Source organism: Solanum lycopersicum, chromosome 6 (assembly GCF_036512215.1).
Source record: "Solanum lycopersicum chromosome 6, SLM_r2.1".
Lineage (NCBI taxonomy): Eukaryota > Viridiplantae > Streptophyta > Magnoliopsida > Solanales > Solanaceae > Solanum > Solanum lycopersicum.
The window spans coordinates 38,038,242-38,049,846 of record NC_090805.1 but is presented as its reverse complement, the minus strand read 5'-3'; the positions used below and the strand labels follow the sequence as shown (position 1 = coordinate 38,049,846).

At 31.3% G+C, this 11,605-nt stretch overlaps 1 protein-coding gene across 4 annotated transcripts; it reads left to right on the top strand.

Moving 5' to 3' along the window:
- Positions 1 to 580: 580 nt before the first annotated feature.
- Positions 581 to 8,560, top strand: LOC101256292 (uncharacterized). Of its 4 annotated transcripts, none has more exons than XM_010323903.4 (6): positions 581 to 1,223; positions 5,890 to 6,208; positions 6,843 to 6,901; positions 7,063 to 7,192; positions 7,577 to 7,666; positions 8,327 to 8,560. In XM_010323903.4, the coding sequence occupies exons 1-4, from the start codon at positions 947 to 949 to the stop codon at positions 7,110 to 7,112; spliced, it is 705 nt and encodes a 234-aa protein (XP_010322205.1). In that variant the 5' UTR covers positions 581 to 946; the 3' UTR covers positions 7,113 to 7,192; positions 7,577 to 7,666; positions 8,327 to 8,560. The 4 variants fall into 4 exon arrangements, with proteins under 4 accessions (XP_010322205.1, XP_069155320.1, XP_025887274.1 ...); XM_069299219.1 differs by having other exon boundaries at positions 7,566 to 7,666; XM_026031489.2 differs by having other exon boundaries at positions 7,039 to 7,192.
- Positions 8,561 to 11,605: the final 3,045 nt, after the last annotated feature.

Below are 11,605 nucleotides of genomic sequence, written 5' to 3'. Positions count from 1 at the left end.
CTTTTAAAAGATATAATACTCAAATTATATCAAATTTGTTCTAATAATTCTTTCATTTTTCATGAAATATTTAATTTTTCTATAAATAATATTCAATATTTGTTAAAAATAATAACTTATAACCTATTATCATAAAAAAAAAAAAAATGAGGCCCTCTAAATTTAGAAGCCTAAAGTATGTATCTTTTTCTTGACACTGTCAAGCCACCTCTGATTCTATCTGTGCACTATTTACCATAAAAAATACTACTATTAAATAAAAATGAAATTTATTTTGAAATAATAGACAATAAAAATGAATTAAGAGAATATAATTTTTCATATTTTATTCTTAAATTTAAGGAAAATGCATAATGATATATATATTTAAAATCTCATTATACTAAAGTTTTATTATTTGGAATTATTTTATAAATAATTTTTTATTTTTTTTATTTATGTTACATTAGCTTAAAAATGTCAAATACGTTAAGCCAGACGATAGTGTTACGTAGATCGAAAAGGTATAAAATATTATTTATAAAATAACTTCAAAAATAATAAGACATTAATATAATTTAAAATATCTTTAAAATTTTGAACAGATTAAATATGCTTATGCATTTTATTTAATACGGTTTACATATTCTTCAAATTATTTTCAGAACCTACTACTAAATGTCAAATTAATATAAATATTATAATAAAATATTTATGACAATTTAAAATTTTAAGTTACATGCACCGGGAATAATAGGTAATTTCGTAGAAATTACTTAAAATACAAGATAGAAACAAATTATGAGGAATATTGTTGTGTTCAAATGATGAAGTGGGGACAATTGGGTCCTGCTGTGGGAATCCGAGTGAGGTAACTGTCACACACGACACGTTTGCTTCCACCAACCTAACAATCTCTACACATCGGCACTTTTCGTCACCCTCTTCCTTCCTTTCGTCGCCGGCGATGGCATGGTTTCAATCATCAAATAGGAAAGTCCAGTTACCGGCCCAAGCCCAAACCCCGCCTGTCCTTGACAAAGACGAACGGATCGCTAAGGACGATGCAGATGCTGAAAGTTTGAAGCGGGCGCCCACTGATAGCAATGTCACGGAAGATCAAAATCGAGATCCTTTCATGGGAGTAAAGGTACGGAGAAAAGCTTCGTTTCATAGAAATTACATCGGCGATTACCTTGACGTGCCTTCTCGACCCTATCTCATGAAGATTCTAGAAAAACAAGGTAATTCTGTGGTCAAAGCCACATCCTAAAATTTTCAGAACTTATTTGTTTTCTCCTGTAAAGGTGATTTTCCTTTGCACAATTACTTGATCATTGGTTTGATTACATAATCGTAACGTTTGAAATTTATGTTTTACTTTTGATTTGATGCTTTGTGGTTAAAACTGAATATGCAGACGCCTTAATGTAATAGCATTGGAACAATGACACATTTGCGAAATGTAAAATTAGCTCATATAGTATCTGTTGAAAGTACTGTTTCAACCTGTTGACTTAAACATGTCATGACATTAATATGGCTATAGGGCTATGGTATTTGTTATATAATTACTAGTTCAAAGTTAAAGAATCTCCAAATATAATGTGTGCTCTTTAAGAACAAGTAATTTATAAAATAGAACAAAGGAAAAAACTTATTTTTAACCTCTAGTATTCGCTGCAGTTTTTTGTAACTTTTGGTTTTGGTACCTTCTTGGTTCTTTTTTAGTCAATAAACCTTTACCTTATCAAAAGAGAAAAACCTCTTGCATTGTGATTGTAAAGGTACTACAATAACTTTAGTTGTTTTATGAGTTGGTTAGAATAATGTCTTCATCAATGTTATTTAAACGTTACAATGGTATTTTTGGATGTTATTGAAATCCTTTGTGGAATGATGCTTAGTGCGGGGCAATCGTCATTGGCGAAGCCATGCGGTTCATAGAAATGTATGCTTCAAACAATGACCTGCAAGATGATCCCAATGAAAATCAATCGATTTTTTGAATCTTGAACTTTGTGGAGCTTGTTTAGTGTTGGCAGATGGCGTTATTGTATTTGAATGTTGAAATTGGTTATTTTAATTGCAAATTCATTATTACTGCACTAGTCCATATTTATTTTGTATTTAGTAGTACTTCTTGTTTTCTCTTATAGTGCATTTTATTTCAAAGAAATGTGCACTTCATTTTCTTCTTTTCACTTCAAGTTCCAAGGACCTTATCGCTTCTTTTGGCTTCTCTTTTATAAACACTGAATTATTTCTAAACCAACATGTACTAGACCAATAGTAAGCTTGTAAATAAAATAATGTAAAATTAACAAAAGTAAATAATGAATTTCATGCTTGAAAAAGTACCACAAGCCGAAGTGCTTTATAAATAAATTTTTGTTAAAAATAAAACTGAAGAAGAACAGGTAAGAAGTTAATGGGAAAAATGTTTGTTTAAAAAAAGACTTAGCATGATAATATTTAAAGGTTTTTCACTTATTACGGAAAAAGTTCTGTTTGATTTGAAACGACACATTTGGTAGTTTATTCTTTTTGTGAATTTGAATTCTTTAATTCTGTTAAAACACTTTACTTTAAGTTAAACAGCATGATTATTGTTTCTGGACAGCTTTCAAAAGCTTTTATGGGTGAAATATAGTTTGAGGTTGCGAAATAAGGAAAGTTGTAGTAGCTGTAAGTTGTATTTTGTTGAATAAATATGTAGTTGGATCATCCCTCTAGTGATATTCAGTTGGACGTTGTGTTTTTTCTCGTTTTCCATCTTTTCTAAAATGTAAGAAATGAAATGTTAGTATTTATTTGCACCATGGGCTGGATTGAACCTGTGTAGCTGTTTGGAAGTAACCTTTTTCTTTAAATGAAACTTTAAGAACTTTGGAGCTCACGTTATTCATGTCAAAATGAAAATCTTTATTTGTAGCTTGCAGTTCAATCCAATAGTCCTTGTTTTACTTGGCATTGTAGTTAGGTTGAGGATTTCTTTGTTCTTATCCCAAAAAAAAGTTGGGGATATTCTTGGTTTCGTTCAGTGTTTATTGCTCTTTTTTTCTTTGTCATTGAGTTTTAAAACCTATTTTTCGGCAATTAATTGTTATGTGTTTCACAATTGATTTCCATTCTCCAGATTTATGAGTCTTCAACTGTGTTTCTTGCCTGCATTTTCCATGCTTGATTTTCTTGTATGTCCACATTAGAGTCGAGTCATCTCTTATTGTAAAATGGCATTTCAAGTTGTTTGCATGATTTTAAGTAGTACAGAGTGAAACTAAAGTATAAACAGACTTCATAGAAGTTTTTACAACCTTTAGTGGCTTTAACATCGTTCACCGCTATTTGCACCTTGAGGTAGAGCCTTATTTGCTTTAGAAAGGTTCTCAAAGTTGGTCTTGGTGGAAGTTGTATTTATAGAAGAATTTTCAGAGGAGATGAGTTCATAATATATCTACTATAAGCTGGAGATATGTATACATATATCCAGTTGTACAATGCACATTAAGTAATCCTCACACTTTTCAGTAAGAACCATCTTACAATTCTCATCCCAGACAAAGAGAAACTGAAAACTATCCCTCTGCTCTTTCTGCAGCAAGTAATGCATGGCTTCAGAGAATTTTCTTGGTGTGTCTAGATAAATGAGCAATTGCTTTAGCAGTTATTTTCAGCTGCAAGGCAGACTATAGTAATAGCTGATAATATTGCTTTCCTTGGTGATGGATGAATTGACGCGGCACATACAAGGGGATTTGACATGGCGTATGCTTTTTTTGATGACATAGTATTGATTGACAAGACTTACGAGGGAGTTCATGATAAGCTAGAGGTTTGGCGACATAACCTTGAGTCGCAAGTTCAGTGACGTAACCCACGAGGCATATGTGGAAATGAGGATTGATACTTAAGTGAGGTTATCTTTAAGAAAGGAAGTTTCAAGTATATTTGTTCTATAATCCATAGAAATGGGAAGATTGGCGATGATGTTACACATTGTATTGGAGCGGGCAGATGAAATGGAGGCTCACATCTAGTGTCTTGTGTGATAGAAAGCTGCCACCAAAACTTAAAAAGTAAGTTTGATTTTGATCAAGAAAACAAATGTAACTAAAGTAAGCTAAGTTTTATAAAGTGGTTGATTAACTTACCATGTTATATGGGGTGGAGTGTTGGCCGGTTAAGAATCCACACGTCCTAAAGATGAAAGTTGTGTAAATGAGGGTGTTGAGATAAGATTAGGAAGAGCGATATGCAGGACAAATTAGGAGTGACATATGATAGACGCTCCCAACCTGGATAGAATCTTATCCTTAGTCATATATCCTTACCGACAACTTATGCAAAGTCCAACTGTTGTACATTGTAAGGTGTTAAAGGAGTCCTTCGTTATCTCGCAGGCACTCCTGACTTGGATCTGCGTATCTAACCTGGTTTGTCTCTTATCCTTGTCTGCTTTTCGGATGCAAATTGGGTTGGATGTCCCTTTACTCGAAGGTCTACCACATGCCTATTTGTCCTTCTTGGTGTTAATTGCATCAGTTAGTCGTCCAAGAACTAGGTCTACCACCGAAGTTGAGTATTGATCATTGACTTGTCTAGCTACATAATTGACATGGGTCACCTATCTCTTAAAGGATATTGGCAATTCCATATCGTCCACCATTGTTGTTCACGGATAATATCAGTGCTCTCCATCTCACGCCAAATCCAGTATTACATGTTGAACTTGATTACGATTTTGCAATGGAAACCAAGTTCATTCCTTTCAAGCTTCAAATTGTAGATATTCTCACAAACCAGTTGCCTAAGCATCAATTTCATGTATTGCACACCAAGCTAGGTGTTGTCCGAAATCCCCGCACTAGCTGGGGGGGGGGGTGATAGACACTCTCAACCTGGATAGAATACTATCCTTGGTCATATATCCTTAGCCGACACAATAACTCATTGGAAGAGTTATTATACACCTGAACTTGTATAGGTAAAGACAAAGCACATGAAGGATTCTTCTGCTACCATGTCATTGTATATGAAAAGGAGATACATGGATGCCTTAGCGAGGAGGTGTGAGAGGTTGACTATGGTGGGTATGGGATGAGGTAGAGATAGACCGAAGAAATATTGGGGAGAGGTGAATAGAGAATACATGGCACTTCTTGAATTTATCGAAGACATGACCGATTAGTAGGCAATCAAGCTTTGTCTAGCTTCCTTACTACTATTTATTATTACTACATCCATCCCATTTTATGTGGCACCATTTTCTTTTTGTTCAGTCCCAAAATGAATGTCATATTTTCTTATATGGCAAGTATTTAAAGGTACAATTCCTTTTTTACCCTTGTTGGTCCCACTTAATTTTAAAGATAGTATTCTAATACATTTATGAGGAGAGAGAAAAATGAGTTCACTTTTTTGAAGGGCGATTTGGTAAACATTTCAAAGTCTTAATTAATTCTTAAACTCCATGCCCGATCAGATATTGCTACATAAAATGGGATGGAGGGAGTACTATTTCACTATCTTATTCTTTTATTTTATCATTACGTGTTGTTTCCTCTACTTCAGTTATTATATTATTTGTTGTTGATACTATTCATGTACCATTTTTTAGGGCTCCTTCAGTACTGTATTTCTTTTCCGAACCTTCTCTGATATGCTTACTTGAGTCGAGGGTCTTTTGGAAACAACATCTTAACTTTCTAAGTTAGGGGTAAGGTTTGCATAAACACTGCTCTCCCCGGACCTCACATCTGGAGTTGTGGTTGTGATGATTACACTAGGTTTGTTGTTATTGTTGTTTTTGTGGTAGTTCTTTTCTTTTAGGACTTCCACTTGGCTGGTTTATGATTTATCTCTCATAACAAAGATATAAACCTGTGCTGATCTGTATATTCTTTTCAGGTGACAAGAAAGTCCTCTTTGCAGACAAAGTTTTGAAGTTCACAAGTACAGGAAAGATGAAGAGGCGCATTTTTCTTGTAACTGACTTTGCCGTTTACATTGTGGATCCAAACATTGATGCACTTAAAAGGCGGATTTCCCTGGCAGCTGTTGAAAAGCTCTGTTTGAGTGAACTAAGTGATAATTTCTTAGCAATTATTATACCAACTGAATATGATCTACTGATAGCCAGTACTCGGAAGACGGAAATTGTATCTGTCTTAGTAGATGCTACCAGGAGTCAATCCGACTACGAACTTGAGGTGCTACTCTCTAATAGGCAAGTGCAGTGCAATTTTCTTATTGACTTTGAACTCTCAATTGTTCTTTCATCTGGCTTATCAGTATTTTAAAAAGTTTTCAGCTGAAAATGGATGCATCTGCAGATATTTTTGAAGTAGCTTAGTGTGTATTATTGAAGAACGGTGTATGAGAGAATGATCAAGGGCCAAGACAGAAAGTTTTTGGCTTGATTTCAGGCCAGCATATACACTAGTGAATACTATGTCTTGCTTTCATACTAAGGATTCAATTATTGTTGTAGAGAAAACATTGATTTGTTCCTTTATGTCAGTTGTGTTACAATGAAGCAAATTAATCTCTATGCCTAGCTAGAATAATGAGTTCTCGATGAACAGCTCTATGCAAGCTGTGGATGACCAGAAAATCTTAATCTTGGGACATGTATGTAGATGATAAGATGGATCGGAAACAGAAAAAGAGAGAGGGTGTTTGGAGCATCTGAGTAGATGTTTGCTCTTTTGTTTTTTTTTTAATTCCTATGATACAACTATCTGCTTGTTTTTCTCCCCCCTATACCTCTCTAAGTTTGCCTGTTTTCATCTCCCTAGAAGTTTTATCTTGGGAAATATGTCTTGTGTCATTGTTCATACATTTATACTCTCATCGTGCAGATTTGAGTACAATGCAACTTCCGAACTAGTAAAAGAAATTGACTTTGAGGAAACTGAAGGTCAGTGTTAGTTTATGCTTTACGACATTCTCTCTGTGTTCTTCCTGTACCCTTACTTTTACTAAAATCAGTTCTAGGTTTTGTTTGTATCATTATTTCTTATGCCTTCAGCTAAGTATTTTTTCATGATTCTAAAGTTGGGAGATATCTTTTAATCCCAGAGGGTGCGAGAACAAGAATTGTGCGGAAGGGAGTTGCACCTTTAGTGTAGCAGTGCGACAACATGAACTGCTAGCATACCGCCTTGACATTCCAAGGAGGAATCACTCGGTATATAATTCATGTATAAAGGTGATTATCTTTCTATTGAGAATTGAACCGATTAAATTGATTTTTTCATCACGTTCAACTGGTTATGTTTTCTCTTGTTATGCGGGCCTATTCATTTGCATGGCTCGTTGCCATCATGTAAATTTCCAAGCTCTTCTTTTATTCCTTTGTGTGTAACTGCAATTTAACTTGTACAAAATATTAATATATAGTCTATTGAATGTTTGAGCCCCATCGTCACATGACTTCAGATAATAGGTTCCTTTCATTTCGTCTGTTTATTGTGTCCTCCATTCTTTCATTATGTCTTTCACATATTACAATGTCATGGAAATGGACACTTGATTCTTTCTCAATTATGCAAGACAACATTTTTTCTTCTTCTGATGGGAAGGGTACTGGCAGATAACTTTGTCGATAGAGCAGAGAAATTTAAGTTGCCAAGAATGGCGGAGGCAAAGATGATGCAGAGGGGAAGCAATAACAAGTATTCAGGTAACTTTTTAAAACACGTTTCCTAAGTTATTTTACTACAAACTGGGATATCAGAACATGGTCTCTACTTGTATAAGTTTGAATATAGCAAAATCAAAACAATTATAAACACATTTACAATAGCACTATTGATGTGGCTTATAATAGCACCACAACAAGATGGATTGTTTAGCAAGTGTTGGATTGCCTTGTTTCTGTCGTTGTCATTCATTAGCAACGCATCTGCAGAACTATTTGATGAGAATCCCATTTCTTTCAAGTAAGTATAACCGTCAGCAAATTCCGTCACCTGAAAAAAGTTAGTGAACCATCTTCCCTCAATCTAAAATTTGCAATAGTGTTTGGAACAATTAGTGGTATTGTTTAGTTTCTTACCCTCTCTTTCCGTCCCAAATAAATTACATGATATACTTTTTGAGTATCATAGACACATATCTATTACCCATAGCTTCATTAAAATAAAATTCTAGATTTTCAGGCTACAAGAATCATGTAAGATGACAAAGAATACCTTGTTTGGATTGTCTCCATAATTAGCTACTGCAAGAGGCACGATCTCTCTGTTGAGACCGAATGCAATGTATTTGTTCATAACAGGATCTCCAGAGGATGCCTACATTCAATTAAAGAAAACACTAACAAATCAGCTTTTCTGTACAGGTAACAAAGAACATTAGTTTCTTTATGGCATAACACACTGTAATCCGAATACCTAGAGAGGATGTATCAGCAAAAGCAGTTTCAGAAAAAGCACATAAGTGCCTCAACAGGATATCGGTTAGAGAATCTCCCAAATAAGAGTTATTATTGTACTTTTACATACAATCGAGATATAATTGTATTTTTACATATTATAAAAGCTTTCCATATATTGCATCTTTTATTGTTGCTTTATCTTTGAGTATCTTGAGTTGAGTTTGAGTGGAGTATCTTGCATTTGAGTTGGATATCTTGAGTTTGAGTTGAGTATCTTGAGTTTGAGTTGATTATATTGGGTTTGAGATGAGTATATTGAGTTTGATTAAGTACCCATGAGTTGAGTTGCGTATTCTTGAGTCATATATAGTCGAGACGAGGTGAGCATGTCTTCCTTATTATTAGTATCAGTGTACTTTTAATATTAATATTATTTAATCAAGAAAAAGGTCTTTAAACTATTTCAACTTCGGCCGAAATTGTTGTTACGATATCAAACTTTATGGAGGATCTTTTACCCCCTACATGATTTAGTAGTGTATTTTAAAGGTATATATGTGTCCACACAAAACTATTTATGGTTAGAGTTGTAAATATAGCTAGCTCACCCTATCCCAGTTAATCCATACAAGTTTTGACATTTTACGGGTCAGACAGGGCTAACCCATTTTCGGTGTGGGTTAGAAAATGGTCGGCCCAACCCATAAGTATGTGGGCTGCAGGCTTGAAGGGCCAACCCATTTTTTAAAAAATTATATGTTTTTTATAATTAATAAATTAAATTATAGATTATAATTTTAAAATATTAGCATATATATTGATAAAACAATATTATATGATGTTAATGTCATTACTTGTTAATCAAATTCACAAGTAAAATTATCTTTATAATATTTATTAAGTTTTTTTTCAAGTAAAAGTATAAATGTCTAAAATATAAATATTAACCTAATTGTTTTGAGTTTGGACACTCTTTAATTTTAAATTTTAATATTATATTATATTTTTAGTTAATTTTTATTGGTCCAGGACCGGTCCTATCTATATTTCTCAAGCCCCACAAGTCAATAGACTTATCCAGGCCGATCTAAAAAGCACTTTTCTTAAATGTGCTTCAAAAAAAATCTTAGTCCAACCCTATTAAATCTCGAGTTAGATCAGGCCAGCCCAACGGGCCTAGCCCATATTGACAGCTCTATTTATGATGTTGCAATAGCACAAGGGGTAAAGTCATTTCCAAAGTTTGATATTGCTACAACAATTTCGAATATATTCCAGTCTGTTAGTAAAACAATTTAAATACATATCATTAAAAAATTGTATTAAATGAAAATTTACATATTTAAATTTCTGATCAATATTATTCCTTTTTTGGGAGGGATGAAATCTTTACATGTTGTATTTTTTTAGTGTTGCTAAAATGTAGTAGTTATCTTCTTTTTTTTTTCTAATTCTGTAAAATAATATACAACATAATAATATTAGACATAAAATAAAAATTTATTATATAAAAATAACAATAAAATTCATAAATAAAATAAAACCAAACTTATGGAATATCCTAAATTAATAAAAGATATATTGATAAATTGTATATATGGAAGAAATATTTGCTTTGAAAAATATGATTTTCGATTTCTGCTTCTCCTTTTTTAAAGAACTAATTTTTTTTAGCTTCATCCCAATATTAGAAAAACTGCTTGTGCTTCCATTTAAAACAATTTTACTTATTTATCAAACGATCATTTTTCAAAAAAGAAAATTCTCATAAATATTTGTATGATTATAAATTATCTTAATATGAGTATAAAATAGACATTTTGAACTTATATTATTATTATTATTATTGTTATTATTATTATTATTACATTAATTTTTTATATCTTTTTTTTCTAATTTTGTAAATAATATATAAGATAATAATGTAAAGAGAAATAAAATAAAAATCTATTATAGAAAAATAAAATAAAATTCATAAATAAAACTTAACCAAACTTATGAGATGTGCTAATTAATTAATAAAGGATATATTGATAGTATGTATATGTGGAAGAAATATATTAGTCTTGAAAAATATGATTTCTGATATTCGCTTCTCCTTTTTGAAGAAACAAAATTTTTTAGCTTCTTTTCAGCAAAAGAAAATTTGTTTGTACTTCCATTTAAAAACAATTTTACTGACTTTTCAAATGCTTAATTTTTTTAAAAAAAAATTCTCATAAATATTTGTGTATAAAATAGACATTCTAAACTTATATTATTATTATTATATTAAATTGTTATTATATTTTTTTCTAATTCTAAATAATAATATAAAGACATAAAATAAAATAAAAATCTATTATATAAAAATAAAATAAAATTCATAAATGAAAATTACCCAAACTTATGAGATATGATAATTAATTGGTAAAGGGTATATTGATAATATGTATATATGGAAGAAATATTTTAGTCTTGAAAAATATGATTTTTACGATTTCTGCTTCTCCCTTTTTAAGAAACATATTTTTTTAGCATTTTTTTAACCAATTATGTTGATTTATTAAATCTAAAAAACAAATAAAATCACATAAAAAATAGTTTTTTCGATTTTGGCTTTAGCCGATTCTTTTGAATTTTTTTTATTGTTAAATTTTTTCGTTTTTTTACAACTATGTGGTACTTGAAGAAGTGATTACATATACTTTCACTTACCTGTGTGATAAGCTAAACTTAAAAAAATGTTAAATGAATAGAAATTTTTGAAAAGGTGGTAAATTTTCTCATAAGTACAAAATGTTTTTTTTTGAAATATCAACGTTAACTTTGAATTTGGAAAAACTATAACAATATAATTGTAAATTTGGAACTTAATGTAAAATAAAATATTTACAAATTTTACAAGCCCAAATTTAAAGCAACAAAATCAAATCACAAATAGTTTTTTTTCGATTCTATTTGGCTAGTCGGTACGTTTTGACTTTACGATTTGACATGTACACCCTTATTCCCAACAATAGAAGAATGCTTGTGCTTTCGTTTAAAAACAATTTTACTGATTTATCAAACACTTAATTGTTCAAATTTTTTTTTTCATAAATATTTGTGTGATTGTAAATTATCTTAATATAAGTATAACATTAACATTTTAGACTTATATTATTATTATTATTATATAAAATTGTTGTTATCTTTTTTTCTAGTTAGGTAAAATAATAATATATATTAACACGTAAAATAAAGTAACAATCTATTATATAA